Source organism: Sinocyclocheilus grahami, unplaced genomic scaffold, assembly GCF_001515645.1.
Source record: "Sinocyclocheilus grahami isolate Dianchi unplaced genomic scaffold, SAMN03320097.WGS_v1.1 scaffold474.1, whole genome shotgun sequence".
Lineage (NCBI taxonomy): Eukaryota > Metazoa > Chordata > Actinopteri > Cypriniformes > Cyprinidae > Sinocyclocheilus > Sinocyclocheilus grahami.
Window position 1 is genome coordinate 644,934 of NW_015505653.1, and position 15,596 is coordinate 660,529.

Here is a 15,596-nt window from a genome sequence, read left to right on the forward strand (position 1 = left end):
TTACATACTTTTCAATACATTTGCCTTGATACAGTATATATATATATATAGCATATCAGTCACCATATATAATTGTGCTACTTTAAAGCAAGACAAAAGATTGTTAATGATTTAAAATTTACTACAAAGTGAAACGTTTCATTTGACATTATTACAAAGTGCACTTTTTAAAAGCGTACTTAATTGTAAGAAACAGTCATGAAAGTTTACTCTCTTTAAGTACTTAAGTGACCTTTTATTTTATTAATATATTAAGTAAAAAAAAATTAAAAATAAGATTTGAAGTACACTGCAAGTGCACATTCAATACAGTTAAGTGCACTTATTGTCCACAAGGGTTTAATTTTTGCATGAATTCTTCTTTTAAACATAACATGATTTTAGATCACTTGAACTCGTCACATGTGGAATTGGAATTTAATAGTATCCTTGAACAAAGGCGAAATTCTTAAGTGAAATGCATTATGTTTTAACAAATAAGGTTTTCACCCGCACAGCAAGATTAAACGGAGGCGATGACAGGTTTAGGACAAGAGTATTTGAATCGCAGGCATTTGGCATGAAATGGAGAAACTCGGCTCAGTAATTTATCTCACCCCAGCAAGTTTAGGCATCACCTGTCACACCTCACACTGATACTTTGGTATATGAAAGATACAGAGATAAGAATCCCCTAAATCAATCACAAAGAGCTTAAGCAAGAACAAACACATGCTCAATGGCATTGAACCAATAGGAGAAATGTATTTTCTTAGGAAGGGTGAGGCAATGAAAGACAAACTTGTTTTACTTCCAAGCTTTACTCATAGGCAATTAAAATCTAATTTAAAGGCTAAATTAAGCAGTGTCTTAATTTTTGGTCATTTGAAATAACCGATAATAAAATAATAATAATAATTTGTATTTAATTTTATTATATAAAACGACTTATTAATTGATATTAGATGCTAGATCATTGTCATAATACTTCAGATGGGTTTAACACACAAAAGAAAAAGACACGACCATTTAAATGCACAATTGCAACACTTTATTATAAAAAAATGCTTTAAATGTATATATACTGCCCTGTTATCCACTCAATCACACACACACACACACACACACACACACACATTTGCCTAGATTTTACATTCTGTTGCATTAGAAGATGTTAATAAATGTGGATCCCGTCGATTGAATTTGTTGTTTTTACAAATCGCAATTGAATTAAGAGTTCCAACATTACAAACATAAACAGGATGCCTGATGCGATATCTCTAATATGTCAAACCTCTATATTTGGTCAGCAGAGAGATGTTTCAGCATGGGAGATGTAACCACTGGGAGTCTGGAGTTTTTTTTACAGCCCCCATTTCCCGCCCCTGCTTAACATTGCACAATACAACATCTTTGCCAAATCCTTTCCCCCCATAAACATCTGCTTTAGGACTTTTTATAGCCTGTGTGTAATACAAACATATGAAATGCGATACCGGGTTTTGGTACCCATCCCTAAGCATAAGCCTGGAGATGCCTTAGCAAGCAGTACTTTGCCTCTCAAGGTCAAGTCTCTCTGCAACCATGCGTTACATCTTCTTTATTCTTGCTATAGGGATTTGGGATGCATCTCTTAAAAATAAGTTGGTGTCATATGCTAATTGACTAATAAATAGTTCTCGATCCACTACCCCGAACACCGCTTTCACAAACAAACGTTGACAGTAGCTGCACACAAAGAAGAAATAAATAGGGAGAAATGATACACACTCTGACTCCTCTAGAGAAACTAAACCTTGGTGAAGTGCCATTCTTTAATTCAATTGAAGAGCTTCCATTATTGTAGAGGGTTTTAATTACTCTGCAAAACCTATCCCCAAAACCAAATTTATGTAATGACTTAATAATAATTGGTACTCTAAAGAATCGAACGCCTTATAGAAATCTAAGAAAATAATTAAGATGTCCTCCTGTATCAAGTCTGAATAATATAATAAATCAAGAACTAACCTTATATTATTAACAATGTGTCTTTTGTTAAAAACAAAACAAAACCAAAAACAGATTGTGTCTCAACTATTACAGAACCCAGTACAGATTTGAGTCTTTTAGCAAATATAAGTGCTAAAATTTTATAATCATTGTTAAGCAGAGAACCGGGTTGCCAATTGTCAATTAAAAGTAAATATTTTTGGGGGTTTTGAAATTAAAGTAATTAAACCTTGAGTGAAAGTCGGGGGAAGAGCCTCATATGCTTTCTTCAAAAACCTTATAAATTATTTAGAAAACTGTTTATAGAACTCTGCGTTAACCCCGTCCGTTTTGATTGTCCGGAGTGATTTATTGATTTTAAGTTCTATAATTGAGTTACTAACTCAATTGTCACGAATTCAGTCCATGGACTTCCGTTTATTCACCACCAGAGGTCACCCTTTCCATTACATTGACTCTCGCACAACACAAACTGTTGCATAGCACCCTGGACTACATATCCCATCATTCTTTGCACGATTTGCACACTGCACTGATTGCACACAGCTGTTTCTAATCACCTCACTCACTATATAACACCCACTAACCACCTTTCTCTGCTGTGTATTGTTTAGCCTGTACCCCTTTCCGAGTTTTCCTTGTTTTGCCTTGCCTGTTTTTGTGGTTTCTGATCTTTGCCTGTTTTCTTGGATTTCTCCCTCTCGTCTTGCCCCTGTGATTCTGTCTGCTGATCGGTGACCTATGCTAGCCCTGGGACTATTCTTGTGTTTTGCCCACCATATACCTGTTTGCCATTGTTTTGACCTCAGTACTTTGCCTCTCAAGATCAAGTCTCTCTGCAACCATGTGTTACATCTTCTTTATTCTTGCTATAGGGATTTGGGATGCATCTCTTAAAAATAAGGTGGTGTCATATGCTAATTGACTAATAAATAGTTCTCGATCCACTACCCCGAACACCGCTTTCACAAACAAACGTTGACAGTAGCTGCACACAAAGAAGAAATAAATAGGGAGAAATGATACACACTCTGACTCCTCTAGAGAAACTAAACCTTGGTGAAGTGCCATTCTTTAATTCAATTGAAGAGCTTCCATTATTGTAGAGGGTTTTAATTACTCTGCAAAACCTATCCCCAAAACCAAATTTATGTAATGACTTAATAATAATTGGTACTCTAAAGAATCGAACGCCTTATAGAAATCTAAGAAAATAATTAAGATGTCCTCCTGTATCAAGTCTGAATAATATAATAAATCAAGAACTAACCTTATATTATTAACAATGTGTCTTTTGTTAAAAACAAAACAAAACCAAAAACAGATTGTGTCTCAACTATTACAGAACCCAGTACAGATTTTAGCAATTTAGCAAATATAAGTGCTAAAATTTTATAATCATTGTTAAGCAGAGAACCGGGTTGCCAATTGTCAATTATATTTTTGGATTTTTGGGGGTTTTGAAATTAAAGTAATTAAACCTTGAGTGAAAGTCGGGGGAAGAGCCTCATATGCTTTCTTCAAAAACCTTATAAATTATTTAGAAAACTGTTTATAGAACTCTGCGTTAACCCCGTCCGTTTTGATTGTCCGGAGTGATTTATTGATTTTAAGTTCTATAATTGAGTTACTAACTCAATTGTCACGAATTCAGTCCATGGACTTCCGTTTATTCACCACCAGAGGTCACCCTTTCCATTACATTGACTCTCGCACAACACAAACTGTTGCATAGCACCCTGGACTACATATCCCATCATTCTTTGCACGATTTGCACACTGCACTGATTGCACACAGCTGTTTCTAATCACCTCACTCACTATATAACACCCACTAACCACCTTTCTCTGCTGTGTATTGTTTAGCCTGTACCCCTTTCCGAGTTTTCCTTGTTTTGCCTTGCCTGTTTTTGTGGTTTCTGATCTTTGCCTGTTTTCTTGGATTTCTCCCTCTCGTCTTGCCCCTGTGATTCTGTCTGCTGATCGGTGACCTATGCTAGCCCTGGGACTATTCTTGTGTTTTGCCCACCATATACCTGTTTGCCATTGTTTTGACCTTGCCTGTTTACCACGTCTCTTTAATAAATCCTGCAGATGGATCCACACGTCTCACGTCTCGTCAGCCCCGTTACATCAATAGTCTTGCAATTTTTTCAGATATTCTTGCAATTTTTAACAGACTCCAGAAAAGTACAGGCTACCTCTTCAGAATATATACATATATATATATATACAGGTGCATCTCAACAAATTAGAATGTCATGGAAAAGTTCATTTATTTCAGTAATTCAACTCAAATTGTGAAACTTGTGTATTAAATAAATTCAATGCACACAGACTGAAGTAGTTTAAGTCTTTGGTTCTTTTAATTGTGATGATTTTGGCTCACATTTCACAAAAACCCACCAATTCACTATCTCAACAAATTAGAATATGGTGACATGCCAATCAGCTAATCAACTCAAAACACCTGCAAAGGTTTCCTGAGCCTTCAAAATGGTCTCTCAGTTTGGTTATCAAATCATCTCGACTAGACTAAAATAAAATCTAAAGATATAAAACAGTTCAAGCATATAACAATGTTTAAACGTTAAACCTAGATAAATGTGCGCTGTATCTAATAGTTTGCGCAGAGAGTGGAAGCTGAAGTGCGCTTTGCAGGACATAGAGACGCCGGCGCAATCACTTGCATTTTTTTTCAGTGGATACGCCGTCATTTTTGCTCATAAAAGGTAAGAGTAATACATTCGTAACTGTAAAGGGTCTACTTTTATTTGTGTGCACTCACAATATCAACAAAACGTTGTGCTTTTATAAAATAAAGAATCAAACATGATGTGCTTTCTGCCGTCTCTTCTTCAACAGGAGCGCTTCACAAAAATGAACCAAAACTCAGTGAATACATGCCTCACAGACATGATAAATATATCTATAGAAATCTTTAAATGACTACTTAACGAAATAAAACATGTTTCCACCAGCGCGGCAATCTTTTTTCATCACTAATTGATGGCTGTCTAAAATATAAAAATAAGGAGAATCCTAAAACAGGCCCGAGGCCCTGCCCACGTCTGAACTATGACGTGGAAATTGTCCCGAAGCCCAGCCCGGGCTGAAATGCAGGGCTCTAGCTCTGATCTAGCACACAGAAAACGATTTAACTGAAATTTTATCAGAAGAGATGAAAGAAAGATAGTGGTCATCTACGCAATTCGGAAAAAGAGGCGGCTTTTCTGCATTAGGTAGCCTATATTTTTTTTTACTCTTTGTACAGCAGTTATGTTCATTCTAAATTTATTTTTTAACGTAGAATATGTGTTACATAAATACATGATATGTAGAACATATAAAAAGTGTCTCAAATTCGTCTGCCAGTGGGTGCCCCCCCCACGCATAAAAGTGAAACTCCGCCTATGATTGTGCTTTTACACCTTTCGAGCCGAATTTCACAAAATTGGGTGTTATTTATGGGGAGTAGAATTATTTATTTATTTCAATGAATGTAATCGATTAAATATCATAATATTTAGGCTATAATATTATAAATCAGGTTGGTTTGTTTTGCTGAGGTAATATGTCAATGATATGCGTGCGGCCCGCGAGACTTGGACAATAGTAAGTCCGGCGGCGGAAAAAAAGGTTGAGAACCACTGCTATAAGGTAACAATAATATAATAAGATAACCTTGTTTGAAATGGGTTTGGCTAAAAGAAAATTTTGGTTTCGTCTATACTACTAACATTAGGTACTTATACTATATTTTTTTTATTGGTCTTACGAAGTATTCTAATTTGTTGAGATAGTGAATTGGTGGGTTTTTGTTAAATGTGAGCCAAAATCATCACAATTAAAAGAACCAAAGACTTAAACTACTTCAGTCTGTGTGCACTGAATTTATTTACTACACGAGTTTCACAATTTGAGTTGAATTACTGAAATAAATGAACTTTTCCACGACATTCTAATTTATTGAGATGCACCTGCACACACACACACACACATTTTTTTTGGTAAAGATTACTGTAAAATTTTGCACAGAAACGTGCAACTTCTTGAGGATTATTACTAGTGACTGTTCCCCGATATGTAGAGTTTCAGTTAATGAAGTTCTTAAGCGACTCTTTTCTAATCTGAAAAAACATATGCGGAGTTGCATTTGCCCTCCTCCATCCATTTTTGTCTAGATCAGGGGTTGGCAAACTTGGCCCTTCCAGGTCACTTTCCTTCAGAGTTTAGCTACAACTCTAATCAAACACCTGAACCAGCCAATCATTGTCTCCAAGACTATACTATAAAGCTACAGGCAGGTGAGTTTTATCAGGGTTGGATCAAATCTCTGCAGGAAAGTGGCCTGGAAGGGCCAAGTTTGTCCATCACTGGTCTAGATCTTACCCTGTGCCCTATAAGTGTACAGCTCATCTAATTTAGATTGCAGGTCAGCATACTCAAGCTTGTAAGATTCAGAAGAAAGTATTGCAAATTTAGACACCACCCTATTTTCTTCTATTCTTTTAAGTTTAGCTAAATTACTACTGACTTACTAATTGGATTTATAGAAGCAGCTCTTGGGGGAAACATATCCAAATCACTATTTAATACCACATTGAAATCCACCACCTAAAATAAGAACAGCATTGGGGCATTTATTTACCCAGTACTGTATAATTCAGTGATCACATCCAGTAAGGCGGTATTTTCTTAAGAATTATACCCATACATAGCCTGGCCAAGTGAAACCAAAAGAAAATGACCCTTGGGATCACTGGCAAGGTGTAGTAGGCTCTCACCAGCAAACTACTATTTAAAATGGTGACACCCGCTGATCGCTCAGTGCCGTGAGACATCCATACATCACTGCCCCACTGCGATCTCCAAAATGTAACATCCTGTGTGGAATGGGTTTCTTGAAAAAAAGCTACATTCTGATCCATGGTTTTTAACAAGCAAATGAAAAAGGGCTTTGCGCTTCACATTGTTTCTTAGACCCTTGGCATTTAGAGAAATGAACGATATCGCCTTTGATAAACGAATATGTTGATGCCTTTCTAAACCAATAAAATTTGGTCAGGAGCTCTGAAAACGTCGTCTTAACAAGGCACCATCTTTGGTCCTCACTCAAAATCCACTGATCTATAATAGAGATATAAATCAGTGGCAATATCAGACAGTCAAGCAAAATGCATGCAACCCATAGCAATGTGTTATGGCAGTGCCTCAGACTAACAGATAATATATATATTTTTTACTTTTGAGCAATTCGTTACTGTTTTGTACACATTGTCATGTTCATTGCGTTTTGTTTTATTGACCACAATATTATCATTGCTATTTGCCTGAGAGGGGCACTTCTGATTAATTTTGAAAAAGGGCAGGGGCTTGAGCCCCCAAATTTTGCATACACACACACACACACACGCACAGACATATATATATATATATATATATATATATATATATAATTTAGGCTGCGTAGAAGGATCCGGGTACTGAAATGGCCAGCCTGCAGTCCAGATCTTTCACCCATAGAAAACATTTGTCGCATCATAAAGAGGAAGATGTGACAAAGAAGACCTAAGACAGTTGAGCAACTAGAAGCCTGTATTAGACAACATTCCTATTCCTGAACTTGAGCGTCGTGGCCTAAGGTTGCGAGTTCGAGTCTCCGGTCCGGCAGGAATTGTAGGTGGGGGGAGTGAATGTACAGCCCTCTCTTCCACCTTCAATACCACGACTGAGGTGCCCTTGAGCAAGGCACCGAACCCCCAACTGCTCCCCGGGCGCCGCAGCATAAATGGCTGCCCACTGCTCCGAGTGTGTTCACGGTGTGTGTGTGTTCACTGCTGTGTGTGTGCACTTAGGATGGGTTAAATGCAGAGCACTAATTCCTAGTATGGGTAACCATACTTGGCCACATGTCACTTCACTTTGTCTCCTCAGTCCCCAGACGTTTGCAGACTGTTATAAAAAGAAGAGGGGATGCCACACAGTGGTAAACATGGCTTTGTCCCAACTTTTTTGAGATGTGTTGATGCCATGAAATTTAAAATCAACTCATTTTTCCCTTAAAATTATACATTTTCTCAGTTTAAACATTTGATATGTCGTCTATGTTGTATTCTGAATAAAATATTGACATTTGAAACTTCCATATCATTGCATTCTTTTGCATTCATTCGTTTTTATTCACAATTTGTACAGTGTCCCAACTTTTTTGGAATCGGGTTTGTAGTTGTAATATTAATCAAGAACATTCATTAACAAACAATAACTAAATAAATAACAGCATTTCCCACATTCTAATGAAATACAAGAGTAAAAAGTGTCCAAAAAGTGTAAACAAGATTGCATGCAAACTACTGCACTGTTTTCACACTGTTTAGCCCCCAAAAACTTTAACACAATTTTAATTATATTTGACAAACAATGCAAACTTCCATTCTGATCAGGAATCAAGTGAAATTCTGATTTCATTTCCAAATTATTTAAAGAGTGGGGTATGAATTGAATCGTGCCGTTTTGGATAGTTTTTAATTTATTAAATTTGATTTGATCAAAGTCAAAGTTCCAGTTATAGAATATTCATCATCAAAAACGACAATTAACATACAATCAATACATACATACAGCACATACATAAATAACAGCATTTCCAGGAAAAAAAATTTTTATTGTAGAAATAAAAATCACAGAAACTATTTCAGGGTCACTTCATCATCAGATCATCAACTCTGTCCTGACAGTAGACAGATTACACTAAATTCTCTACAAAATCTTTTAACTTGGATGTGTTTTCAAAATGAGTTTTCATAAACCTTAACCTCAAGAAGATGAAAATGAAGAGATTAAACGATGCGTAGGAAACTGGACACACACAAGCTTTTTGGACGCTCCTGTAGTTAATGAGGAGAGCGCAAGTCAGCCGACCCGTGTCACGTGATCTAAAATGTCTAATGCGGAACTACAGGATGATAAAAATAAGTTTCCTTCTGTGATAAGTTGACGCTTTTTTTTTTTTTACTTTAAATGTACTGAATGAGTCACTCATCGACTGACAGTTCATGGTCTGTAACGCTACTTAATCGGACTTGTCTTTCAAGCACTAAGCGAGTTAGGACGCGTTTTCGCTTTAGTTTTAACGAGAGCGCATGAATGAATATTAATAATTACACTGTGTAAGATTATAAATATAATGTCAAGATGAAGCAGACTGTCTTGCTGTTTCTCGTAACGCTGTCTGTCTGCGCGCACTCAGCGTTTGGTGGTAAATATAATGTTTTAAATATACAAAAATAATAAGGAAGAATAAGGAAAAGTTAATATCACCATATTTACAGATGCAGAAGTGACCATCAAGGCTCCAGCAACAGTGAATCTACAGGAACAATCTGCAGAAAACCTCACCATTACACTGAGGTACGATTGTAAGCAATGATACTACTATCTGTGAGTAATTATGAAATATATGTTTTGGGAAGTCATTTATTTAATGTGGCTTTTATGTGTTTACGTTCACAGTTCACCGTTGAACACATCTGTAACGGTTTATTTCAATATCACATACAAATCAAGAAATGTCTCTTCAATAATTCTACTTCCTGATGAGGTATATGCACTTATTTCAGCCTATGCAGATTTTAAATGCACCTGTCTGTCTTAGTCCTATTCAAAATTTGATGTTGAGTACAAAGATTCTGTTGTTATTACAGTTCACTCTGATAGGAACTAGTAAACTAGTAAATAACTAATAAGTTATTGTTTCATTTTGCACATGTTCAAACAGAATAGCTTCCTGTGGTTAACTACAAGTTACTTTCCTACCGTATATTATGTTTTGATGCTTGCTTTCATACAGATCATGTAAAATTGAAGTTTAAGTGTAAATCGTATTTATAAATTCTAAAACATCTATAGAGTAATAATATCAGGCATCATATATCATTCATGTCATATGTACAGGTGCATCTCAATAAATTAGAATGTCGTGGAAAAGTTCATTTATTTCAGTAATTCAACTCAGATTGTGAAACTCGTGTATTAAATAAATTCAATGCACACAGACTGAAGTAGTTTAAGTCTTTGGTTCTTTTAATTGTGATGATTTTGGCTCACATTTAACAAAAACCCACCAATTCACTATCTCAACAAATTAGAGTATGGTGTCATGCCAATCAGCTAATCAACTCAAAACACCAGCAAAGGTTTCCCGAGCCTTCAAAATGGTCTCTCAGTTTGGTTCACTAGGCTACACAATCATGGGGAAGACTGCTGATCTGACAGTTGTCCAGAAGACAATCATTGATACCCTTCACAAGGAGGGTAAGCCACAAACATTCATTGCCAAAGAAGCTGGCTGTTCACAGAGTGCTGTATCCAAGCATGTTAACAGAAAGTTGAGTGGAAGGAAAAAGTGTGGAAGAAAAAGATGCACAACCAACCGAGAGAACCGCAGCCTTATGAGGATTGTCAAGCAAAATCGATTCAAGAATTTGAGTGAACTTCACAAGGAATGGACTGAGGCTGGGGTCAAGGCATCAAGAGCCACCACACACAGACGTGTCAAGGAATTTGGCTACAGTTGTCGTATTCCTCTTGTTAAGCCACTCCTGAACCACAGACAACGTCAGAGGCGTTGTGTGCATTGAATTTATTTAATACACGAGTTTCACAATTTGAGTTGAATTACTGAAATAAATGAACTTTTCCACGACATTCTAATTTATTGAGATGCACCTGTATATTAAAATGTCAATATCTGTGCCATCCATATCCAATCTATAGCCTGCATCAGGATTATGTTTGAGCGGAGCTGTCCATGAATAGTTATATTAACTTCAGACAAATGAGTTCTATAAAACACTGCCAACTTAAGCAATGTTAACTAGTTTTGTTTTTTGTCCTCTCTCATCTTGTTCAGGTTGTCGTGCCGGCAGGAAACATATTTGTATCTTTTGAAGTGCAGGCAAAAGGGGTTGGTCAGGTGACTGCTTACCTTTCCAGCAATAACACTCACATAAAAAGGTGCATTGTAAGCTAAATGATCTTAATCTGTCACCAATTAAACAGTACTGGATAAAAATGGCATAAGTGACGTTCTCTTACAGCTTCCTATTGGCTTCTCGAGAACTCTTCTTTGGCTTAGATTCTGTTTATCACATGGGCATTCTTTATAAAGATTAATTTTTCCCATACAGTTATTTTTACTACAGTTTATTTTATTATTGAAGCAAAACGTGTGGATGCATTATGACCAGACTTGGAGACATTTGCATCAGTATCTTGCAAAACCAGTTTTATTTATTTAGTTCCTTAATTTAGGGGATTTCAAACGGTGCAAGTGGGCCGCTGAGTAATAGGTGAACTGTGCTTATCGTTAAAAGCACTATGCCAATACATTTAAAGGGATAGTTCACCCAAAAATCTGTCATCATTTACTGTTTACTCTTTCGAATCTGTATGAGTTTCTTTCTTCTGCTGAACACAAAAGAAGATATTTTGAAAAATATGAGGAACCAAACAGTTGATGGTCTCCATTGACTTCCATAGTATTATTTTCATACTATGGAAGTCAATGGGGACCAACTGTCCCTTTAACTTGAACTAAAAAAAAGATTCTATAATATTCTAATACCGAGTCGTGGCTTTACTTGTACTTGGCTTTAATAAAGTGATTTTTTACTGTCCTGTTTTATTGTAGATGTGTGTTAACAAAAACACCATGAAAATAACCGCTAGAGGGGATTGTTTTTTTCCAGCATAGAGACGCGTATCAGATTCCTGATTGTCAGAAGCAACGTTCTTTTCATCATCGACCAAATCATTGGCTGGATTTACTTCCTGGCCTGGTCTGTGTCGTTCTACCCACAGGCGTATGAGAACTGGAAACGACACAGGTACAAAATGATTTGTTGAGACTCGATGATTTAGACTGAGTAAAAAAAGCTGATGATTGATGTGTGTGTTATGTTTCATTCAGTGTGGTAGGCCTCAGTTTTGATTTCCTCGCTCTCAACCTGACTGGATTCATTGCTTACAGTGTGTTCAACGTTGGCCTGTTCTGGGTGACGTATATACAGGTGTGTGCACTTGACGGCTTTCAGGTTGTAATTATTTAGTCCAGTCTTTTGCAGCATTCTTTCTACTTATGTTTTTTTTTAATGGAGATGATAAATGGTGCATCTGCAGGAGGAGTTCTTACAGAAAGATCCGAATGGGGTCATTCCTGTCGATGCCAATGATGTCTTCTTCAGTCTTCATGCAGTACTTCTCACTCTCGTCTATGTCTGTCAGTGTGCCATCTATGAGGTAAACATTAAAGCATTACCGTATAAATTGAATTAATAATAATGATATATTATTTTACACCAGCGTCTCCCTGACATGGCTGCGTCAACACTACTGCGTTCCTGAAACCACGCCTTCTTTCTTTGCGTGCACATTTGGGTGGCATTATGCTAATATTTCCACATAGTGACGTAGATATGTGGGGGTCGTGTTAGAACGAGCCGTTTTAGGTAGGCGTGGTTGACTCTTAACTTTTAGAAAGAATATCTCTTTGGATTTGAGACTTTAGTCTTTGCAACTTTACAGATCTTCTTTATGCACCAAGAGCTTGTAACACTCCAAAGAGAAAGGAAAACTTGAAATCGCATCATATGACCCCTTTAAGTCGCTGGGGTATATTTGTAGCAATAGCCAAAAATACATTGTATGGGTCAAAATTATCGATTTTTCTTTTATGCCAAAAATCATTAGGATATGTTCCATGAAGATATTTTGTACATTTCCTACTGTAAATATATCAAAACTTAATTTTTGATTAGTAATATGCATTGCTAAGAGCTTCATTTGGACAACTTTAAAGGCCATTTTCTCAATATTTAGATTTTTTTGCACCCACAGATTCCAGATTTTCAAATAGTTGTATCTCAGCCAGATTTGTCATATCCTAACAAACCATACATCAATGGAACGCTTATTTATTCAATTTTGATATGGTGTATAAATCTCAATTAAAAAAAATTGACCCTTATGACTGGTTTTGTGGTCCAGGTTCACATATATATTAATATTTTATTAACACAAATCTGTTCAAGAGTTTGGTGTCAATAAGATTTTTTGAAATATATATATATTTTTAATTTAGTAAGGATGCAGTAATTAAAAAAAGATTTTACTTCGAAAATTCTAATAAATTTTGTTTTTCAACTTTTTATTCATCAAAAAATCCTGAAGGTCACATTTTCCACAAACTTTGTAAGCAGCACAACTGCTTTTTTAACATAGATAATAATAAGAAAAGACTGGAGTAATGATGCTGAAAATTCAGCTTTGCATCACAAAAATTACACTTTAAAATATATAAAAATAGAAAAAAGTATAATTTTTGCTATCATAAAATATAGAAAAAGATGAAATAAAATGAAAATTAAGAGAAGGAAATTGCATTGATTTTCTAACTGTTTTTTTATTATTATTATTTTATAGAGAGGAGGGCAAAAGGTTTCCAAAGTGGCCATTGGGTTATTAGCGATTGGCTGGACCTTTGCGTTTGTCTCCCTGTTTGTTGCTGTGGCACAGAAGATCTCCTGGCTGGATTATCTCTACTATTTCTCTTACATTAAACTGGGTGTCACACTTGTAAAGTACATCCCTCAGGTACAACTCTCCCATCTCACACCGCAAAAGGTTTAAGAAATGCCCCCAAAAATAAAATTCTGTCATCACTTACCCACTCACCATGATGTCATTCCAAACCTGACTTGAAAAAATCCAAACAAAATCCTTCCAACGAAATCCAAAAGGAAATTGTGATCAGATATTTTCCTTGCAAAGAAAAGTGCATGAGAACTGAGGCTGTCAAACTCCAAAAACAACTTTGCATTATATGCAAAATGTTCACCCCCCAATTTGTAGCTCTCAGATCTCTTGCTTTCAGTTGAAAACACTCAGTGTGTTTTCTTCACTCGTGAGACACATGAGATTCAAACCTGGCATGATGTGGCTTTAGCCACTATTTTTGAATATTCACATGTGTGAAAGAAATTTGAGAGCCATGGGGGTTTGTATTCAGTGGAAGAAAGAAAGTCATGATGGTTTGGAATGGTATGAGGGTAAGTGATGACCGAATCTATATTTTTTGATTGATCTGTTTAAAAATAATGGCATTTCATAGAGCAGTGCAGTAGGCTTCGATGCAGTTCACTGAAATACTAAACATAGATTTCACACTTCCTCTTTTTAACAGTCTTGTACACTTGGTTATAGTTGTGGCTTGTAACTGTAGATTGAAAAAGAGTTTCAAATGAATTGTGATAAAAGTAACCCTCCTAATGTCCTAAGAAACTGCAACCAAGCATCCCGAAGCTTAGATTTGTTTTGTGATTGAATATCGGAGTAACATAATTTGTGTAACATGTATTAGGGATAAATGTTAGAAATTGTTAATGGTGCATAGGAAAAATAATTAAACATTTTATATATGTATGTATGTGTGTGTATATATTAATGTTTGTAATATTGACTGGTGGCCAAAAGTTTGGAATAATTACGATTTTTTTTATGTTTTTGAAAGAAGTCTTTTATGCTCATCGAGGCGGCATTTGTTTGATCAAAAACCCAGTAAGCAGAAATATTGTTAAATTTAAAAAATGTCATTTAAATTAATTTAAAAGCTGAATTTTCAGCATCATTACTCCAGTCTTCAGTGTCACATGATCCTTCAGAAATCATTCTAATATGCTGACTCTCAAGAAACATTTATTATCATCAGGGTGAAGCTGAAAATGACACTTTGCCATCACAGGAATACATTATATTGGAAAATAAATTCAAATAGAAAACGGTTATTTTGAATTGTAATAATATTTCACAATATTACAGTTTTTACGGTTTTTGAATTCTACCATTTTCCCCCCAAATAAATGACTTCTTTCAAAAACATAAAAAAAATCTTGATTATTCCAAACTTATGGCCACCTGCATGTGTGTGTATATTTTTCATTTACGTTTCATTTAAAGTAATTAAGAATAATTACAACTTGATCGCCGTCTGTTGACATATTCTTGACATTTTCACTATGTCTGGTTCCACTTCCCAAAAATATGTTATTTTTTAAAATCTTTTTTTTGAAAACAGGTTTAAATATATTGTGTGGCGTATTTTACATTGCTCATTAATTCTGGATTATTTTGTAGGCTTATATGAACTACCGCAGGCAGAGCACAGCGGGATGGAGCATCGGGAATGTGCTGCTGGACTTCACAGGGGGCAGTTTCAGTTTACTTCAAATGTTCCTCCAGGCCTACAACAACGGTGAGACCGCACAAACCCTTTCGTTTCCTATACGGCAGCACTTTAAAGATGTTAGAATGCACACCAATATTTGTTTTCATTTTTGTGTTTCCTTGACAGATAAATGGAAGTTTATATTTGGAGACCCCACAAAGTTTGGACTGGGCGTATTGTCCATATTCTTTGATGTCGTGTTCATCGTGCAGCATTATTGTCTGTATAGGAACAGAGAGCCCATGTATCATGATTTAGATGATCAGAATGACCAACACACCAGTGTTAAAACATAACCGCAGCAATATAAAGATTTCATATGGACTTTTCTATCTTTTTT

General features: G+C 35.9%; 1 protein-coding gene across 2 annotated transcripts; it reads left to right on the forward strand.

Annotated features, from left to right (window-relative positions):
• Positions 1–8,919: 8,919 nt before the first annotated feature.
• Positions 8,920–15,596, forward strand: LOC107553535 (cystinosin-like). Of its 2 annotated transcripts, XM_016235798.1 has the most exons (10): positions 8,920–9,232; positions 9,306–9,384; positions 9,487–9,574; positions 10,886–10,989; positions 11,724–11,861; positions 11,945–12,044; positions 12,154–12,273; positions 13,456–13,626; positions 15,166–15,283; positions 15,383–15,596. In XM_016235798.1, the coding sequence occupies exons 1-10, from the start codon at positions 9,169–9,171 to the stop codon at positions 15,550–15,552; spliced, it is 1,152 nt and encodes a 383-aa protein (XP_016091284.1). In that variant the 5' UTR covers positions 8,920–9,168; the 3' UTR covers positions 15,553–15,596. The 2 variants fall into 2 exon arrangements, with proteins under 2 accessions (XP_016091284.1, XP_016091285.1); XM_016235799.1 differs by lacking the exon at positions 13,456–13,626.

Coding starts and splice junctions, on each gene's coding strand:
- LOC107553535 (XM_016235798.1), top strand. CDS start 9,169: ATGAAGCAGACTGTCTTGCTGTTTCTCGTAACGCTGTCTGTCTGCGCG. Junction 9,575..10,885: donor TAATTCTACTTCCTGATGAG/GTATATGCACTT, acceptor CATCTTGTTCAG/GTTGTCGTGCCGGCAGGAAA. Junction 15,284..15,382: donor CCTCCAGGCCTACAACAACG/GTGAGACCGCAC, acceptor TTTCCTTGACAG/ATAAATGGAAGTTTATATTT.